At 40.6% G+C, this 20898-nt stretch overlaps 2 protein-coding genes across 4 annotated transcripts; both read left to right on the top strand.

Annotated features, from left to right (window-relative positions):
• The first annotated feature begins 902 nt into the window (after positions 1-902).
• On the top strand, positions 903-12239 carry sp100.1 (SP110 nuclear antigen, tandem duplicate 1). 3 transcript variants are annotated; one of them, XM_031320669.2, is made up of 16 exons: positions 906-1343; positions 3382-3556; positions 3748-3981; positions 4544-4663; positions 5975-6108; positions 6245-6289; positions 6396-6432; positions 7085-7180; positions 7312-7440; positions 7539-7678; positions 9072-9140; positions 9337-9497; positions 10283-10400; positions 10483-10557; positions 11713-11856; positions 11989-12239. In XM_031320669.2, exons 1-16 carry the CDS (start codon positions 1200-1202, stop codon positions 12085-12087), a joined length of 1920 nt encoding a protein of 639 aa, XP_031176529.1. In that variant the 5' UTR covers positions 906-1199; the 3' UTR covers positions 12088-12239. The 3 variants fall into 3 exon arrangements, with proteins under 3 accessions (XP_035852706.1, XP_031176529.1, XP_031176530.1); XM_031320670.2 differs by having other exon boundaries at positions 910-1343; positions 9358-9497; XM_035996813.1 differs by lacking the exons at positions 4544-4663; positions 5975-6108; positions 6245-6289; positions 6396-6432 and having other exon boundaries at positions 903-1343.
• Positions 12240-13816: 1577 nt separating this feature from the next.
• Positions 13817-20681, top strand: LOC116065262. The gene is made up of 4 exons (XM_031320699.2): positions 13817-14248; positions 14414-14482; positions 17768-18060; positions 19268-20681. The coding sequence occupies exons 1-4, from the start codon at positions 14065-14067 to the stop codon at positions 20141-20143; spliced, it is 1422 nt and encodes a 473-aa protein (XP_031176559.1). The 5' UTR covers positions 13817-14064; the 3' UTR covers positions 20144-20681.
• Positions 20682-20898: the final 217 nt, after the last annotated feature.

Raw genomic sequence — 20898 nt, 5'->3', positions numbered from 1 at the left:
AAAAGAGACTTCAGATACAGTATTAGGGGACCACTAAGGTCTATATAAAAGAGACTTCAGATACAGTATTAGGGGACCACTAAGGCCTATATAAAAGAGACTTCAGATAGAGTATTAGGGGACCACTAAGGTCTATATAAAAGAGACTTCAGATACAGTATTAGGGGACCACTAAGGCCTATATAAAAGAGACTTCAGATACAGTATTAGGGGACCACTAAGGTCTATATAAAAGAGACTTCAGATACAATATTAGGGGACCACTAAGGTCTATATAAAAGAGACTTCAGATACAGTATTAGGGGACCACTAAGGCCTATATAAAAACATCCAAAGAGCACCATGTCATGGGACCTTTAATTACTGTAAACTACCCAACAATACATGGTCCTACAAGTGCAGCTGAAATGATTAGACCATTAAACACAGAACTGTTGGGATCGTTTCCAGTTTCTACAATATGAGGATTTTTCTGCATTGAGTTATTTTACTTTTAATACTTTAAGTACATTTTCATGATGATACACACTTTTGCTTAAGTAACATTTTCAATGCAGGACTTTTACTTGTAACAGAGTATTTTTACAGTGTGGTATTAGTAGGCTACTTTTACTTAAGTAAATTATGTGAATACTTATTCCACCTCTGGACCAAAACATACAAATACAAAGGGAGTCAGGACTCTTCAGCCCCCTGCAGCCACTGACCAGAACTGCGACTTCCAGACAGAAACGTAAACAGTACTTTACTTTCACTTTCCATACGTCACCGATACCGAGAAGACAGGAAGAAAAGGCTGGGGGAGCGGGCGGAGTTACATTGCTCACTAAAACGATTTAGGGTTTATGGGGAGAAAGGAGGAACTGAGAAATCATGTGGGCAGATTCACAAGAGAAGATATAATCAGTCATGGAAGAACTTCCGCTTTTTTCCCCCTTTTTTTCTTCTTTGCTTTGATAGCGCGGTGAACTTGTTGGTGCTCATTTGTTTCACTGTGTTCAGATCCTGTCGAGCAGGACAGTTTATGCAAAGGGTTTTTATTGCATGTTAATACTACGGGGGGAGCCTTTCTAAAGTAGTTTATTATTTTGCGCCATATGGACGTAACGTCGACTTAAAGCCTTTGGAGCAGAAGTGGTCTCGCTGGGCCTGGTGTTTTTTTGCAGAGGAGTGTGCTGAAGTGTCCGCCCCGACCACCGATGGACCCGATGGATTGGCTTGAGAATGAGGAACTTTTGCGGTTTTTCCACCGCCATAAAACCGAAATGTCCTGCCTGGAGAAACCGCACACCTTTCTCAGCCAGCTCAGGGACCACGACCTGGTCGCAGAGGACAAATACAAAGTAAGTTACGGAAGTGGAAACATGCATTTGTTAATACCGCTTTCATCCACCTTTATGCTTCCTCATATGGATCCTTCTTGAATGAAATGCTCACGCCGGTCTGTATGAATATAGGCACCAGCATTCATACACTTCATTATTACTGTATCATGGACTAGGAAACAATAACCCACCTACACTTTATGTACACAAGGTTACTGAACATGGCTGCACAATATATCGGGTTTTCGGGTTTAAATCGTCATTGCGATATCAGCTGGCGCAAAAAACACATCGGGAAAGAATTAGCACTACTGAGTACACTTTATCTGTTTATTTATCGCAAGTAATATCGTTAAAACGATATTCAACAACGTTATCAAATATCGCATATTTTCCTCATATCCTGAGATTACTGAACCATATTTGTAACAATAACTTTACAGTAGGTGTTCTTTATGGGCTTTGCAAATGGTTTGCAAATGAAGCAGAAAAGCATTCTCCTCACTTCACTGAAATTTCACACTTTGTTACTTTGTTAGTGGGCGCTGGCATTCCAGCTCTAACTCAACCAACATCTGTCCACTGCAGCTCAGAATCAGAAATACTTTATTAAACCCTGTGGGGAAATTGGGTTGCTCCCATTCTAGAATAGAAATATAGATAAACAGAAAAGTTATAAGAAAGTAGAAATAAGTAGTACTATGTAAAAAAAAAAAAAAAAAAAAAAGATGTAGGCCTATTATACTACAATATATAACAACAATACACTGTATAGAAAAATAAGAAATATTGCAGTCCTTGGCCATGAAAGCCCTCTTCTTCCTGTTGAAGGCTTTTTATGTCTTTATTTGTCTTATGTTTATTCAGGGTTTGTTGTTAGGGAAGCAGCGAACCTTTTTGGATGGGACATACATAAACCTCCTCACATTAAACTGATGTACTCAGTTAGCCTATGCAATAAGAGGAACCCTCAATGTCACCATTAGGGCTGGGTACTGAATTCAATATTTTTTAGGCACAGACTGAATTGCCTCCTTAGTATTGAGTATCGAAAAATGCCTCGCCATTCAATACCCAATTTCAATACCTAAGGAGTAAGCGTCTGTGAGCCAATAAGCACGCAGCATCTACCAAGACCTAATAATGCTGGTGATTGGCTGTCTAACGTTACACGTCGTAGAGGTATGCAGGAAAAACTCTACATTTCGCACAGAGACGGGGCTCACGTAGGAGCTGGACAATAAAAATCGATTTGTTCTGTAATATTGTAATTTCTTTTTGTTACAATGGATTTTTATAAAATTTGTATCAAAAAAAGTATAGTTAGGAACTGGTGTATAAGTCACTGTATTGGTATCGGTACAGGTATGGAACATTTCTTAACGATACCCAGCCCTAATCATCACCATAGTCCTCCTAGAACATGTCCCAGTCTGTATGGAAACACTGGAGGGTTTCCTCAGCTTTTAGACCAGACCTTCACAGTCCTTGTACTGGCCCCCTGCTGTTTCACCAGTGGCTCAGTGGCTACAAGGTGAATCAGGTGATTGAGCTCTCTACTTTGCATTCAGGATGTCCTTTTACCAATGGTTTGTTATTTGAATAACAATGGACAGTCCTTGCTGGGACTATACAATCGACACATAAGTTGTTGTAGTCTGTGATGCTGCACTCTGTAAACCCATCAATCTCACATCAATCACATGGGTAGTTCTGACCTCCCTGGTCCTATTTTCATTTAGATCATTAACGTGTGCTCAATTTTGGCTCTTTTCTGAGTGTTTTCTTACTTTTAGACTAGTAGACAGACTAGTCGACTAGTCCTTAGTTTGAATTTACGTTAAACATGAGGGAAATTAGCCAAGTGTTTAGGAACATCCCTAGTGCTGTTAACAACCATACCATCCCTTTTTGATACAACCATCCCCGGTCTCCCACCTGTGTGCAGTGTTGGTCGAGGTAACTGGAGTGATTCATGAAAGAAATAAATAAATGTATACATAGGCTACTGTTGAATTATTAAACCCTTATTTTCTCCATACTTTTGTGTGTGCAGAAAGTCAGTCGCATGAAGAGTAAAGACAACATGAGGAAAGGTCTTTATGAAATTCTGGACTGGTTGGAGAGAAAACAATCGGAGCGCATCAAGACGTTCTGGAGTTGCGTCTTCAAGGAGACCATCATGAACCAGTATCCCACCCTGCGGCTTCTGCACAAAAGTCTCCTGGACGGTCAGATTGTCTTTTTTTGAAATTACAATTAAAACAAAGTATGCATATTGTATCCACATATTGAGTCACCCTGTCAGAAAGGTCGGGAAGCACTGGATTAGAAAATAAGACTTTTAAAAAAATACATTCTTTCACTGTCACTTGATGTGTACTTGATATTTATATCCTATGGGCATTAATTTAAACCGCAGGGTCTTTCCATTTTGAAGTGCCCGAGAGCGTGGAAAAGGAAGAGGCAGATGAAGGGAAAAGGAAGGAGCTTTCAGAAGATGAGGAGGAGGGAGAGAAGAAGCAAAAAACCTCTGTGAAACAGAAGAGAAAACTAAGAAGCAGGAGCGTGTGCGATAATGATGATGAGGAGGAGGAGCAGGCCGGTCCATCATCTCAGTTCACTCCAAGGAAAAAATCCAAGAAACTACGCTTCTGTAAGTCACCTCCCACTTATGCTTTACTTTTGTTTCACTGCTGAAACGTTATTACACTAAATTAGGGCTGCACGATATGAGGAAATACGCGATAATGTTGTTGAATGCCGCGATAACGATATTACTTGCGATAAATAAACGGATATTAAAATGTACTCAGTTCTGCATTTCTGCTGCTTTCAGTATTCTTCTACAATACAACAAATTGCTTGTTGAATTAAAAAAAAATTAAAGAACATTGTTCCCGTCATTCTTTTATTGAACAAATTGAACATTATATTGAATATCAAAGGCACCACTAAAAAAGAACGACTGTTACATTTTAATGTGCAGTTTTCTACTGTTATTTTTTTTCAACTTGCTCACAAAAATCTGTTTTGTGTCTATCGTGATATGTCGCAGCCTTTCACGATGTGTTTTATTGCGCCAGTTGATATTGCGATGACGATAAAAAAATGATATATTGTGCAGCCCTACACTAAATTATGTTTCTCTCTATGTCTCAGTGAAACAAAGTTTCGCATTAGGAACAAAGAAGTTAAAATATATTTTTATTTTCCAGCCTCTCCCCTGAAGAAGGGAGAGAAGAACGACATTTGGTCCTGGCCCATCTATAAGCTCCAGCTGCCTGTGACCTGTGGAGACCGGGACGGGACACTGAACAGACACCGACTGGCTAAAGGTAAGTACAAGTCAATCACTGAAGTATCTGATTATGAACAAGAAATACCATCATCGCTGTCTTCTCTAGAAAGGAAAACAAAACACTGAAACCCGTGAATTGGAACCAGGCTCAGAAATCTTAAATCAGATTTCATTGAATACAACTTTTTCTATGAAAACATTTCAAAAGTAAATTCTGATTCCGCTTTCCGACCGGAGGGATTTTTGCAGTTCCTAGAACATAAAATTCCTAGAACCCTTTTTTTCTCGTGTTCCGACTGGACCAATTTGGGGATATTTAAGTCCCTCTGGCCGCAGTTCCTGTAACTCTTTCAGCTCCTACTTCAGGCCAGGGTCTTTTCGCTGTTCCCTTTTCAGCATAGGAACCTAGGTCAACGAGGATCGGGTTTCCGGTACAGACAGACCAACAATGGAACAATTTTTAATTTTAATTTTCGCCATCTTATTCATCACTAATTTCACTTCTGACAACATCTTAGGTGAGAAATGAACTGTTTAGATTTCGAATATAGGCAGTCTTCCGAAAATTGATGCAGAATTGACAATTTGCTTCAAAGTTTTCGGAGTTGAGAAGCTCCATGAAGTGAGGCGACAGCCAGCAGGCGACAGCCAGCAGGCGCCTGCCCCGGTTTTCTGATTTTAACGCTATAAAGACCGTTGCCGTGCTTGTGTCACTCCCTTACCCCTCTTACCAGTCCCTATGGCCACTTGGCCAGTGCGAATGCAAACGGAAAAAATGGTTTTGGGGGAGAGTAGTTAGTAAATCTCTTTAGAAATGGACTTTTCCTATAACTACGTTATGTAATTATAGGAAATCACAGCAACCTGGCTAAAGATAGTGACATAGATTGGTCATCACAGCAGATGAGTTATGGTTGACATTAATGCATCCATAGTCTGGCATTGCCAGACCTTCCTACACAGCGCTGCGGAGGAGGGTCTGGCTAGTCCACACAGCATTCCGGGATGGGAGAAAAAATGTGCTCTGGTTTATTGGTATTTCTTTAAACCAATCACAATCGTCTTGGGCGGTGCTAAGCACCAGACGGAGCCACGGTGCCGCTGCAGAATAGCCTCCAGAAGGAACTTGTTGATAGTCTAGCTAGCTGTCTGGATTTACCCTGCAGAGATCTGAGGAGCAGTTAACCATAGTCCTCAGAAATCCACCGGGGTTTAAAATTCCAACACAAAGAAAGCCGAATGTAACGGACATCCGGCAGAATTTCCAGCGGCACCTGAGCAATCCCGGAAGTGGAACGTCGTGGCTGTAGACTAACACAATCTTGTTTGTGTTGAATGTTTGTTTCAGGGGAGAAGTGCATTGTGGTTGAGAAAAAGTGGTTAACTCCCAGTGAATTTGAGAGGATTGCGGGAAAGCAGAGCAATAAGAACTGGAAGTGGAGCATTAAATGTATGGGCACCCCACTGGGAAAACTAATACAGGTTAGTTGAAAACTGATTTGTATTTTGGAATCTACATTGAACAAGACTGTGACACGGCTTGCTTTTCTTTAACATTGGCCATGTGAGTGTTCCTCTCTAGATCACGTCACACACAGTTTGTTTTATTTCACTGCAGGAAGGTCACCTGAAAGCAGGGAAGTACAAAGGAGGGTGTAAAAAGGTAAGAAGAAAAACTGGTGAAAGTACATCAATAAATAAATGATCTAATGTATCTTCTTGTTGTTAGTGATCCTGATCTGAGCAATGTCCTTTTCTTCCTGCTATAGGCCAAGCAGCCCCTGTTCCCATCTGATCATTTAACAGGTTTGTTGTATTAGTGCAAAACAGTGATGAGTATTTGTGATAGCTTATGAGAGAGTGCTGCATCCCCAACAAGCTATTACAAGATCTATCCATCTAATGTAATTTTGTTTTCATCTAAGTTGGCATCTATGAAATTTAGAGTTTTAAAAAAATTACACATTTGAGAAAAGACAAAAGTGAGCTTCTTGTTATGTAGGAGAAATAATTGAGGTATACCATAGGGCTGCACAATATTTAGTTTTTTTTTAATCGTCATTGCAATATCAACTGGCACAATAAACACATCGCGAAAGGCTGCAACATACACGTTTTTTTGTGTTAGTTGAAAGAAAATATCGTTAGAAAACTGTCATTCCTTTTTTTTTTAGTGGTGCCTTTTATATTTAATATAATGTTCAGTTTGTCCATAAAAGAATGTTGAAAAATGATTTCCTTTTATTTGTTTTAAATTCACCAAGCAATTTGTTGTAAAGTAGAAGAATACTGAAAGCAGCAGAAATGCAGAACTGAGTACACTTTAATATCTGTTTATGTATCGCGAGTAATATCGTTATCGCGATATTCAACAACGTTATCGCATATTTTCCTAATATCGTGCAGCCCTAGTATACAATCAATGGAAAAATGGCCACTCACCTCCTCCATTTCTTAGTGTCTGACAGAGAAGAAGATGAAGAGGAGGACTGTGACCTGGACATGGAAGAACAGGTTTCGTCAAGCAGCAGAGAAAGTTTCACAGATGTGACAGGTGCCGTTTTTTTCAAAGTGATATCCAGGGTTGACACACGCTAATAATAGAAGTTACTTTAGATGTGTATGCTGTCCCAGTACCATAGCAATTTTTATGTTACTCACACGTTCCACGTGTGTCCATTACAGATGAAGGAGGAGAGCTGGAGGAACAGACTGAGCAGCAGCCAGAAGCCAGCAATGACAGTGGCAGGAAGGTGTTCAAAGTTACATGTGGAGCTTTAGCAGGGACCTTACACAAAAAACGATTTGCGTCGGGTAACTATATCTTACTATCTACAAAAAGCTGAATATCTGTAATGGACAGTGTACATAGTGTGTAACGTGTATCTCATCTTAAATGCTTTCACCACCAGGGACTTGTGGGAAGAGTATTCGCACTGAGACGACCTGGATGACCCCAGTGGAGTTTGTGAAGAAGGCGTTAGATCAGACAAGTAGCTGCTGGAGGAAAGACATCCAGTGGGAAGGGGAACCAATCAGTGTCCTCTTGGAGGTAACCATGATCAGGATGCTGTGTTATTATTGACTGTGCATCTTTCTGCATTTCAGTCAGGACCACTTTGTCAATAAATAGATTTTAGTCATTTGTAGTTTGTATTTGGCGGTATTGCTCTGTTCTGGGGGGGCCTCCCCGCTCTTCCACGTGCATACATGGAAAGCCTTAAGCAGGGAGAGCAGCAGAGGCAGGATCCCCCTAGGTTACAGAACAGAGCAACATCAATGACAACAGACATGACATTGATTTAGTCGGAGGAGCTGGGGTGGAGGTGGGTTGCAAGTGCTAGCAGAGATGCAGCGAGGTAGGCTGGGAAAAGCTGTTTAAATAGAGCGCCTCTATTTGGGAAATCCAATCATATGCTTAGGAGGGAATCAGCTGAGCTACAGTGGCACTCCTAAGTTTATGAACCCATGCTAAAGTTGACTAAAAAGAGGAATAAAAAAAATCATCTTTTGGAAATTGATCTTAATGCCTTAATTAAAAAAAATGAGGAAAAATACAACCTTTAAGGACACCAATTATCTTTGTGACTGAATAATGTATCGTAAATAAATAAATAAATGTTCTTCCTTAAAATATGGGGCATAAGTAAGTACACCCCTATGTTAAATTCCCATAGAGGCAGGCAGATTTTTATTTTTAAAGGCCAGTTATTTCATGGATCCAGGATACTATGCATCCTGATAAAGTTCCCTTGGCCTTTGGAATTAAAATAGCCCCACATCATCACATACCCTTCACCATACCTAGAGATTGGCATGGGGTACTTTCCATAAAATCATAATTTTCAGCTGGTGTGCTGGCTTAGGGACTGTCAGCTCTGAGCTGAGATAATAGCCGAGCTAAACTCCATGACCTGCCTGAACTTATGCTATGCTCCATTTGTGATGCAATCTGAGAGAAAGAGAAAGTTCAAGATTTCAGTCCTGGTTGATTTGGTGACACCCGGTGTTACCATGGTAACATAAAGTATTGTTAACACTTGCTATGGTGGCTGCATTATAAACAGATGTATCTGTTTATAATGCAGCCAAACAAACTCATTTTGTATTGATAAAGAAGCCAGTCAATAACAATGTCAACCTTTTTCCCGATAAAAGCCGCCACATTTTTTTGCCAGTCTTAATTTTCACATTTAGTGTTAACACTTAGTGTGAAATGGCAGAAGTAGGAAATGTTAGCTTTGCATTAGCAGCAACGTAATACAGCTCTGATATGGTGTAAAGAGAGCAAACAGTAAGAAGTGGAGCTGCTATCAATGAGATAAAAATTGTGTTTCAGCTCTAAAATGTGACTGTAGCCAGAGGGGCAATGAGAGAGCCACAAGATTTGTCAAGACCTAAACTATGAAACAAAGAGGAAGACACTGTTGATTTGTCTATTTCAGGCAAAGACCTTGGAGGTCCACTCACTGCTGTGCATCTGCAAACTGTGCAAACCAGATTGTAAAGACCTGGTAAGTTTCTTGATCAGTCAGTTTCAGACAAACAGCGTTTCCCCATTCTACATACATCTTTCCTGCATAAACAATGTGACGGCCATTGCTGATGTTACAGCGATGTTAAAGAGCAAGAAACTACAGTACAAGTCTTAACAAGGAAGCTTTTTCTCTCAGACACAACATATAATTGTACTGTGTGTAATCGGAGTAGCTGTCACGTCTGTCTTGGCAGGAGAATCAGAAAAACGATGATGAGTGTAACATCTGTAAAACTGGAGAAGAAGAAGAAGAAGAGTTGGTGGTGTGTGATCACTGCCCCCGCTCCTTCCACCAGAAATGTCACCTGCCTCATGTAGAAGACGCCTTGTTAGGGTGAGCTTTGAGCTTTTCTTTTATGTGATATAAGTTGTTTGTTTGTCATGTGTCTCATTGAGACTGAAAGTGATGTATGTGTTCCTATAAAAAAAGCCGTGCTTTTCGAAATTTAAAGCTGCACTTATCAATAGAGGTGTGACGAGATCTCGCGAGATTAAAATGTGACGTCGAGGTAAAAATGGTCTCGCGATATCGGTCACAAGTGCAGAGCAGCAGCTAGAAGACGGAGTCTGGCCTGGTTGGTCTTATAATACATCTGGCCTGAAGATGAGTCTGGCTTGGACTTCTAAATTGTTTTACTCTCTGAGTAAAGACCATTTTTCCAGTCATATTTCTTAATTGAAGTTTTCTTTAAAATGGTGTTAAAATCTCATTCTCGTGAACCCAATCGTGTGGCTCGTCTCGTCACACGCCTACTTATCAATATTTTTATAGGAACACTCCATCAAATTACTACGTGTGGGGGGTATTGCTCATATTATAAACCCACAGAAAATGATCATTCGACTCTGCAGTTCCCCTGAGTTCTAATAATCCATTTAGTGTCTTTTAGCTTGTTGTTTTTTGCCCTGGATCTTTCAGCCTAGTTAAAATTTACTAGCTTGTTAAATGACTGTCTAAATATTTCTAAATAGTTATCATGTTACACTAGTCCTATGTCAGTGGCATTATCTTAGAGTGAAACAAAAAGAGAGAGGGGTCCATATTCTGTTCAAGTTTGATAATTGTGGGATCCTGTGCATATGTGTTTTGTTTGTGTGTGTCTGTGTTTGTGTGAGCAGGGACAATAGTCTATGGATGTGTACATTCTGTGTATTTCGAACCACTAAAGAGTGGCTTTACATGGATGAGCTGGAAAGAGAAGCAGCCATGTCTCGCCAAATATCCCATTGCATGCTGGTAAGCACACTCTGTGACCCTCTGTCGTTACATCGTAACGCCCGTTTCTCCGTCTCTTATCAGTCTTTTCTTACATCAACAGCAATGCCAGTATCTCCTTCTGTATCTGTGCGATGCTGACGAGGATCAAATATTTACTACAAACCCATGCCTCTATGTAAGTCTTTTTCTTCGCTTTTCCTATCAACCTGTTTACTCGGTTCCTATTCATGCCAAAAAGTGCTAATTATTTAATTAATAACAAATAAGGTGCACTTAAAAGAGCTGTAAAAAATTCCAAATTTTGCTGTACCATTAGTCGTCTCAAAAATAAATGCGAAAAACTAAATAATTGTCTCTTTCAGTCCAATTTAAACACATTTATGTATGTATTAATGTGTATCAAGTGCCAACAACTAACAGTCTGACCAATAATTACTTATATAATAACATATTTGACACATCTAAACAAAATCAACAATTACCGTCAGCAGTCATACCTTAGGACCTTAGCTATGTTAGCAATTAATTACGGTTAAACAAAGAAACCGCGATTACGTAAATAAATTGACAATTAGACAATTATGTAATAATTGTTACAGGCCTAGAACTCAATAATCTGGCTACTGGAGGACTCACACTATTTTCAGGTCTTTGCTTATGGTAGATTGGGTAACACTTGAAGGTATCTACATAAGAGTGACATGACACTGTCATGAACACATGACACTGTCATGACACATGAACTCTAACCCTAACCTTAACTTGTCATGACAAAAACCGAATGACACTGTCTGACAGAAGCGTTATGTCATAAACATTTGACTTGTTTATAATGTTTATGACACGTTCATGACAGTGTCATGTCACTCTTATGTAGATACCTTCAAGTAAAGTGTAACCGTATATTGATATTGATGTAAAGAAAATACAAAGGTGTCGCAGAGTGTTGAGTATTTCCTTCTAGGGCTGCACGATATGAGGAAAATATGCGATAATGTTGCTGAATATCGCGATAACGATATTACTCGCGATGAATAAAGCGATACTAAAGTGTGCTCAGTTTTGCATTTCTGCTGCTTTCAGTATTCTGCTTTAGTTCAACAATTTTCTTGGGAAAAAAAGGAAATCTTTTCCAACATTTTTTTATTACACACATTGAACGTTGAATTGAATATAAAAGGCACAACTTAAAAAAGTGCAGATTTCTATTTTATTTCATCTAACACATAAAATATCTTAGTGTCTTTTGCGATATGTATGCGATATGTATATTGCGACAGAGGATATCGCGATTTGATTTCCTTCATTTATTTCTGTTTGCCATCCACAGTTGTTAGACTACTCCACTAAGATCACGACTCCGATGTGGCTGGGTAATGTAGCAGACAAACTTCAGAAGCAACTCTACCAGACTGTTGGAGAGTTTGTGTCCGACGTCCAGCTCATTTTCACCAACTGTGCTTCATACAACAGAGTAAGAAACAATGTCATTAAAACCCTCTCGATGGCATGCAGGGTTAGGAGTTTTCATCATTAACACATATGGTGCTAAGATTACTTTGTTAGGCCATATAGTGATGAGATCTGTTATGTTTTTTTTTTGCAGGACAAGGCGGAATTCCTCGCCATGGGCAACAGACTGAAGAATTTATTTGATGAGGAATTTAACAATGTGTTCAACATCAAAGAACAGACTGTTGAATGATAAACGGTGATCAGTTTTGAAACTGAATAGCTTCTGAGGAAAGAATTAAAAAATCTGTAAATAGACCTTATGTCAAGTGTTATACTATGTGGGTAAAATATCCCAAAATAATGAATTGCGAATCAAGAGAAGGCAAGGGACTTTTAACTAAATTAAATCGGACAAAAGATAATCCAGTTTAACTTTTTGCATTCCAAAATTTGATTTGGAAATGTAAGTGTAAAATATAAAGGACAATGAAAATGTTCACTTTTGTTCCTGGAGCTGCTCTCCTCCGGGCACATGGTTCAAAAGGGTTGTACTTAGTGTCTTCATTAATCATAGGTGTGTTTTGGGCGTAACATGTAATAAACCAATCAGAGATCATCTCCCATTCCCTTTAAAAGCCAGGCGCGTTTGGACCTTTGCGCACTGCTGTTATGATGGCGGATTTGCACCGTAATATTTTTGATTTTTAATCTTTAGGATGTTTGTGTGCTGCTGCGCGTCCCGTCTCACTTGTTTTCTTTAGTGATGTGACAAACAGAGATAACAAGGTTTCATATTTCAATGTTTTTCTTTAATCTTTTTTATCTTTCAAGGTTTTACAATGTTTTTAATGCATTTCAAAATAATATAAGTATTTAAAAGTTCAGAAAAAAAGTAATTTCCTGTATGTTGCTCCCAACATTGTTTTTATTGACGTATGTTTCAAAGGGTTTGGAAATGTATGTATTATGAATGTATGTATTATAAAAGTCAGTATTTGTATCAGTTTGTATTTGTCTAAAGGCAATGAATGAATGAATGAATGGTTTATTTTCGTATCTGGACGCTTATGGCCCATCCATTATAGGATTATTCAGACACATTTTAAATAAACACTTTCCTAGTGCACAAAACAAGGGTACAAGTATAAAATGCACAATTCAACACAAACAAGCATTGGCATCATGCAAAAACATCAAACAGGATTTTCATTTCACTACACAGTATTTAAACTAAGATTAATTTGCACTCTCTTTCTGTCTCTCTCTCATCTGTCTGTTGCTGATATCTGTTTAAAAAAAATAATAGTTGTGTACATATTTAATGACACGGCTTATTTTGATAAAAAAACTTGTCTCTTAATGGTTAAATCTATATGCCAGATGTAAACAAAAACATTGACACTTGCTATCACTTCCACTGGCTGATGGGTCTTTTACACCGCAGGGAAATGAAACCTTCAAATTATGAGAAAGACACAAGATGACAGGAATTTATTTCCTATAATATTTAAATTTTGTATGTAGCAACAAGCCTGTGGAACAGGTTGTCAGGAAATCTAAAGATGGTCAGAAGTTTAGGAGGTTTTAGCAGGCACTGAAAAATGGCTCCGATGCCAATCTTAGTATGTTCTTTTTATTACTGTATTGTCTTGATGGATCTATTTACTTTATGTATGGGACCACAATGGAAATAAGTCCTAGGGCTTTATTATCCTGACTTTGTTTTGTTTTTTTAATATATGGTGCAAAGCTGTATCGTATCTTATAACGAAAGGGTCTAATAATACCAACCAATCAATCAATCAAAGATTGGGTTCTCTTCGATAAGACTAAGTACACGTTGAAAGTTGAAATTCTAATAATCATTTTTAAGCTTGTTTACATGTACAGTCGGCTGACGTCACTGTCACAGTTGCCAGCAGCAAATCTGTGCGGGGAGCTGCGCAGCCGCCCTGCGCATCCGTCGGCTGAGGTGGACAGCGCAGCCATTTCTCTCTCTACCCCTTACAAGAAACATACAGGGGGGTGGGGGGGCGTTTGTCCATCACGCACATATAACTAAACCCGACATGCGGGAGTCATGACGTTAGCAGCACATACCGAGGCTGAACTCATCACCGTGCGTTTGACATCCGCGATCTCCAAACTTTCTGCCAGTTGAACGCCTGCGCAGACAGAACAGGCTCTCCCTCGCCTCCATTATTAGGCTCATGTTTTGGTGTCAGCCATGGAGGGAAATCTGCAAAGAGGCTGCAGCGACGTGGCGATGATGCATGTGAAAACTGAAGCGGTCGATGAGAATCCATCTGCGCTGGTTTTGGGCAGCCGAGAGTCGCCTGCGCCCTGCGGAGATACCGCATGCGGAGGAGGAGGGGGGGATCAGACTGCAGAGGAGCCTCCCGTACTGCTGTGTGAGTGCACACATCCGCTGATTTAAAACGCTTCGCTTGGCTTTATCTTTATTTCTTTAGAGTGCAAAAATAATCCAATATTAATTTCAGTTTCATATTCAGATAAACGTGTAACATGTTTTAAAATCTTTCATCACATGTGCCTTGTATCTGTGCCACCAATAGATCCCGTGAGTGCAGAACGCTTCTTCGCCACATCAGTGGATGGAAAAACGTACCTGAAGATAGCTCCAGGTGAGTGCATCAATGTGAGAGGATCACACTTTTACTATTGGGATTGTTGTGTGTGTGTGTGTGTGTGTGTGTGTGTGTGTGTGTGTGTGAGCTCCTGCAACAGATTCTGTCATAAAATATAACACACTCTATAGAGCATAATGCTCTATGTAAGAAATGTTGAACTGTCACACATAACCTTTGTTGTGTTTGTTAAGCCTTGTGTTGTCTTCCCATCAACCATGAACTTGTCCTTCCAGGTCAAAATTGAAAATGAACTTCTTTTGAGCTTTTCGGATGTTTTTGTCACAGAAATTATGAATTATTTTGACTAATAGTTAAGATCCAACCCAGTCTCACGGCAGTTCGTGAAATGGTCACGTAATTTAATCTAAATTTGATTCGTGTACACAAACACGTTTATCTCGGGGGGGGTGGTTCGTGATGGTCAGCATGTTTTTTAAACTAATGTATTTCAATGGGAAGTATCTTTCATGATCACAGCATGATTCTCAATGAGAAGATGACGTAGCATTAAGAGTGACTACGGTAGCCCGAAAATCTGCATAGGGAGGTTGGTTGGGGTGGTGGATGGGTCAACCAATACAGGACTTTCACCCAGGAGACCGGGGATCGTCCCGCATGTCACGTTTCCTAAACCCAACCGGTCCCACTGTATACAGCTATGCAATTGTTGGTATGTTAAAAAAAGTGCTGACCATCACGAAAAAAAGAAACGTGCCGACCACGAAAAAAACGAGATAAACGTGTTCGTGTACACAAGTCAAATAGATTAAATTATGTGACCATTTCACGAACTGCCGTGAGACTGTGTTGTAAGATCAGATTCCCATTTGATTTTTTTTTTCCAAATGCTATGCAATTGAATAAAACACCCAAAAATTCAATGAAAATAATCATTAATTTTACCTGAAGAACGTTGTATGGAACCATCCATGTTAATTTTGGGCAATTTGGTTGAAAGAATTCCATATTTCTGAATTCTGATATAAAATTTGGTCAAATTTGACCCGAGGACAACACAAGGGTTAATAAGTTAGTGCACATGAGTTCACTTATACAAATACAGTTCTCTGGCAGTGAAAATCTATTTAACTTAATTAGATCTCAAGCTCTACCTGTCCAAAATCCAAAATATATATCTTCCCTCTTACATGCAGTGCTATTGTTTAATCTGAGATTGTTTTGGTGTGAGTCGCCCAGTGTTGGAGATATTAGTCGTAGAGATGTCCGCCTTCTCTCCGATATAATGGAACCTAAGTGGCACTTGGCTTGTGGTGCACAAAGCGCTAAAACGATACATTTGAAAAACTCAACAGCAAAGTCTCTTTCCAGAAATCATGACCCGGTTACTCGAGATAATCCACATCACCTTTTCCAACTAGGGTTGGGCGGTATCCAAATTTTGATACCGTCAAACCTCCTCCCTATTTTACCGCGGTATACGGTATTACCGTGACTAATTAAAAATTATGACGTAAGGCTCAGATGGCGTCACCAAACTGTTGGCTTGTGCAGCGTTCAGAAACTGAATACCAAACACTAATACTGAAACAATAATAACATAACAACAACTTACAAAAAAACTACTTTCTCCTCCATACTGTCACGTGATGACAACCACACATAATTACATAAATTATATTTAATATTTAATCCTTGTCTCCTAAGGGCATTGCATTTTTTTTAATGACGGTATTGAAACTGATACCGTTGCTATTTTTAAGACCCCGCGGTATACCGTATTACCGCCCAACCCTATTTCCAACTAAAGCGTGATTTATGCTTCTGTGTAAAATATACGCCGTGGCTACGTACTTAGGTACATGGAGACACAAACCTACGCCGGACCCTACGCCGTAGCCTGACGTGCACCGCTCGACGCACGTTGCTCAGCCATGGCGTGGACGCTGCATTTCCCCCCCGACTTATTTCCTGGTTCTCCTTCTTGATAAACAACATGAAATCAAGGAGAGGGTTAACTTTTCCTGCTCCAGATTTCCCACCGTGGTCAGAAAGAACAGGGGAGACACTTTGTTTCTCTCACTATGACTCTAGAGTCGGCACTTTCTCCGAAGCTAATCCTCGTCACTCTTACTCTCTCTACGGCTATGTTCAGACTGCAGGCAAAAGTGGCCCAAATCTGATTTCTTTTTGGGGGGGGGGTCACGTGACCAGGTCAGACTTCTTCAGAAGTAGTGTGAACACTCAAATCTTGCCAAGATCTGATTTTTTCAAATCAGATTTAGACCACTTCCATATGTGGTCCTGAATCAGACCCAGGTCTGTTTTTTTTCAATGCAGCCAGCAGTGTGAACAACCAAGGCGGATTTGATGTGACTTTTACGTCAATCTACATCGACATTTGTCACAATTATGCGCCGGCGGGAGTTAGCCCTAGACACAGACAGTAACATTAAAAACTTGACTAGGCCTACAAAATTGAAAACAGTGATGGAGTAAGTCAATGGAGGGAGAGTGAGGTGTTAGACCTAATTAGTGTATGGGGAGAGACTTCAATTCAATCAAAACTAGAAGAATCATACCGTAACCGCTCCATTTTAAAAAAAATAGCAAACAAAATGGAAGAACAGGGACACAGGAGAACATGGCTGCAGTGTCAAAGGAAGGTGAAGAGCCTTCAAGCTAAATTTAGAGAGAGAAGAAATGCTTACTTCCTCCATAACCTCCCTAACTGTAGTGCAACAGCGTGCTGCGTCTGATGTCATTGTTATTGTTCTTTTGCGCATGCGGGTCAGTTCGGAACCGCAAACAGTTCACACTGGAATCTGATATAGGCCACATTTTAAAAGGTAATGTGAACAGCCAAACAAAAAATCGGATCTGAGCAAAACAATCCGAATTAAGCATTAAGACTTGCAGTGTGAATGTAGCCACCACACACTCCCCACGCACACACACATGCCGGCCCTGCTATTCTCTTAAAGAGATCGACGCACACTCCAACGCACAAGTTTAAACTTTAGGCCACTTACGTAGGCTACGACGAAAGCTCTGCGTTGAGCCTCCGCACAACCATAAATCAAGCTTTAGCCCGCCCACTTCAAACCAGCAAAGAGAGCACAGAGAAAACAGAAAATCTCTCATGTGAGACAATCCAAATTCTCACTTTGGCAGAAAATGTTTTTATGGGTTATAGTAAGAAACTGGTTGAGAAATTTAAATATATTTCAATATATCTCCCCCATAACCATTTACATATGAAGTACCCCACAGCTTAAAAAAACAACAACAAAGTCACCTGTGTCCTCTCCTTTCCACCAGCTTCAGCGATGCCACCTGCTCCCTCAGAGAAGACGCTTCCGTCCGGCTCTGATTTCTCCTCCAAAGCCGTTTTGTGTCTGATAGAGGCCGTCGGGCGCCGCTGGGGCCTGTATGAGACTCGGGAACGCTCACAGCTCTTCCAGAGTGTCCAGGAGGAGATGGCCTCTAAGGGGCACATGCTTCCTGTCGAAAAGATCCGCCGCAAGTGGAACAACCTCATTGTCACATACAAGAGGGTTAAAGACCGCAGCCGGGAGACGGGACACGCTAAAACGTCCTGGGAGTTCTTCGATGTAAGTTTTATAAAGAAAGTTATAATAAATCAGCTCAAACATCCCACTGACAGACTATTACTTTCTACTCATTTCTACTCTCCTTCCAGGTCTCCCATTCCCTTTGTCAGTCTGTTTGCTAAACCCCGCCCTCCAAAAACAGTGATTGTGCAATCATAGCTTAGCAACCAAACAGCAGGCCTGCCAAACTTTGGATTTCTCCACATGTTGACGCAGTGTACATAGTGAGAGCAATAGTCTGCATCAAGGAGTTTGGAGGGCGGTGTATATCTTTACAAAAAAGATGAGTTACATCACTTACAGTAGCATGGAACCTAGTGTATGAATGGACTGCTCTGTCATGGGAACGTGTGTGTCCCTACTGCCGAGAGATCCACTGATGGTTACCCGATCTGGGTGTCACAAATAATAATAAGTTTATTTGATATAGCACCTTTTACAGACAAAGTCACAAAGTGCTTCACATGATAATTTTTTGAGTGCTCATATTATGCTCATTTTCAGGTTCATAATTGTATTTAGAGGTTGTACCAGAATAGGTTTACATGGTTTAATTTTCAAAATCATCATATTTTTTGTTGTACTGCACATTGCTACAGCTCCTCTTTTCACCCTGTGTGTTGAGCTCTCTGTTTTAGCTACAGAGTGAGGCATCACACTTCTGTCCCATCTTTGTTGGGAGTCGCACAAGTGCAGTAGCTAGGTAAGGACTACTAGCCAGTCAGAAGCAGAGTATGAGGGCGTGCCATGCTAGCAGCTAGGCGAGCATTATAACGTGTGTTACAAAGTTTTCTGTTGGAGATGGTAAGTCCCTTTGGGGTGGACTTTGGGCTTTTTCACTTTGTAAACCTATTACATGCACAAAAAAGATATATAATATATAACACAATAAAGGAAAGGGAAAAAGCCAAAAAGCATAATATGAGCACTTTAAAATACAGTTGAGATCCAAACAGTAAATGAGAAAGCAAAAAATAAATAAAATACCAATGTAAATAAAAGATTACTGTAAAAAACGAGAGTGAGAAGTGAGTCTTCAGCTGCTTTTTAAAAGCATCAGCCCGGACTGCAGAACGTAAGACAATAGGAAGGGCGGTCCACAGAGTCGGAGCCACCACTTCAAAGGAACGGTCACCTTTAGTAACTTGGGTTGTTAATTTCCTCTCTCCATCTCTTTTTGTCTTTCTTTTGTCTTCTCTTACACTAGCTGATGGACGCCACACTCTGTGACACTGTTGGCACTCAGATCGTCAACACCAAAAGAAACAAGGGCAGCAACACGGTTTCCACTCTGCCTGGCCCTTTGGCAAAGATCGCTGCCAAACCACAGGTTCCGCCCACCACCATCATCCGCCCTAATGGGGACTTTGCTTCCACTGGTGGGGTGGACTCAGTGGGAGCCGTCAGCAGTCAAACCATCAGTAGCGCTGCGGCTATTACCTCAGTGACTACAGCCACCATGAGCCCGACACATGCTCCGGAGCTCAAGCCCCTGATCGTCCTCAACAGTGACATTGTTACAACCAGCATCCATCCAGCCACCATTGTGCCATCTCCATCTTTTATCTCCTCGCCTTGTTTCACAGAGACAGCTTCTACTTCCCCTTCCTTTGGCTCGACTGGCAACACAGACCTCAACACGTCGCGCTACGTTGGCCGCAAAGCTCCATCATTCTCATCAGGCGTCGTCGCACCCTTTCGCCTTAGCAACGCGCCGCTCGCCAACAATCCCAGTCTCCTCGGCCTCTCCTCCTCTTTCATCCCTACTTCCTCTTGTCTAACTTCTTCCATTTCCACCTCGTTATCTGCAACAACCGCGTCGGGAACCGAAGGAGAGAACGAGAAGGGAAGCGAGGAGCGGGGCAGCGCCACTTTGTTCCAGGAGATTCTGCAGCGACAGGAGGAGCAGGCCTACCTGGACCGAGTGGCTCGCCGCAGGGTGGAAGCCCGAGAGAAGAGGCGCGAGAGGAGGGAGGTACGGATGGCAGAGTCCCTCGGCAGGATAGCCACCGCCCTGGAGCTGCTCTCCTCCAAACAGGACACAGTCATTGCCCTCCTGCAGAGACTGGCTGATCGGAAGTGATGGAGGCTGAAACTAGGGCTGCACATTTAATCGCAATTTTATCGAAATCGTAATATGGACTAGTGCAATCCATCCAAATCGCAGGGCGGGCGCAATATTTGTTAAAGGCAAAATGTGTTAAACCATTCTGAATTAAGTATTGTGGTGCTGCGGAGACAGCCTAGCCTACAAATTGTATCCTACAGACTAAAGAAAAAAATCTTTGTTTGGTACAGATCCTCGCAAAAATCACACTATAATCATTATAATATTGATATTTTTCAATGAAAATTAGAATAATGATACGAAAATGTTGATTCCCTCAAATATTGTGAATTATGTAGTAATCGCAACATCTGTCAAAATAACCGCAATTAGATATTTTCGTCATATCGTGCAGCCCTAGCTGAAAGGCTGCAAAACAAAGGCTCTCTAATCCTGAGATCACGCTTATGAAAACTTCTCTCAATATTTCTGCCATGTAGTGACCCAGAGTTCCATAATGCTACTGAGAAGGGTTTTCCTGAACTTAATGTAAATAAAATTTTATAAAATAATACGAGCTGGTCACTTTTCTACATTAAGCATATGTGATATACAGTAGGTAGGATTGGGCATCAAGAACGGGTTCCGTAATAAAATTACAATTTCAATGGAATCGTTTTTTTTATTGGAATCGTTTGGAAAAATTTGGTTTCGAATCCGATCATGGGTTCCAAATTGAACATGCACATGTTTTGGTTTCCGTAGCAGCCACTATATTTCCAGGCTTGTTG

The sequence above is a fragment of the Sander lucioperca genome, chromosome 21 (genome assembly GCF_008315115.2).
Source record: "Sander lucioperca isolate FBNREF2018 chromosome 21, SLUC_FBN_1.2, whole genome shotgun sequence".
Taxonomy (NCBI): Eukaryota; Metazoa; Chordata; class Actinopteri; order Perciformes; family Percidae; genus Sander; species Sander lucioperca.
The sequence above is the reverse complement of the archived record's forward strand: the minus strand, read 5'-3'. Positions and strand labels throughout refer to the sequence as shown.

What these genes read in the sequence shown, in the direction of transcription:
- sp100.1 (XM_031320669.2), top strand. Translation starts at nt 1,200, where the DNA reads ATGGACCCGATGGATTGGCTTGAGAATGAGGAACTTTTGCGGTTTTTC. An exon ending in CCCATCTGATCATTTAACAG is followed by an intron (nt 6,433 to 7,084) that starts GTTTGTTGTATT and finishes TCCATTTCTTAG; the next exon opens with TGTCTGACAGAGAAGAAGAT. An exon ending in CTACAAACCCATGCCTCTAT is followed by an intron (nt 10,558 to 11,712) that starts GTAAGTCTTTTT and finishes TGCCATCCACAG; the next exon opens with TTGTTAGACTACTCCACTAA.
- LOC116065262 (XM_031320699.2), top strand. Translation starts at nt 14,065, where the DNA reads ATGGAGGGAAATCTGCAAAGAGGCTGCAGCGACGTGGCGATGATGCAT. An exon ending in GTACCTGAAGATAGCTCCAG is followed by an intron (nt 14,483 to 17,767) that starts GTGAGTGCATCA and finishes CCTTTCCACCAG; the next exon opens with CTTCAGCGATGCCACCTGCT. An exon ending in CGTCCTGGGAGTTCTTCGAT is followed by an intron (nt 18,061 to 19,267) that starts GTAAGTTTTATA and finishes CTCTTACACTAG; the next exon opens with CTGATGGACGCCACACTCTG.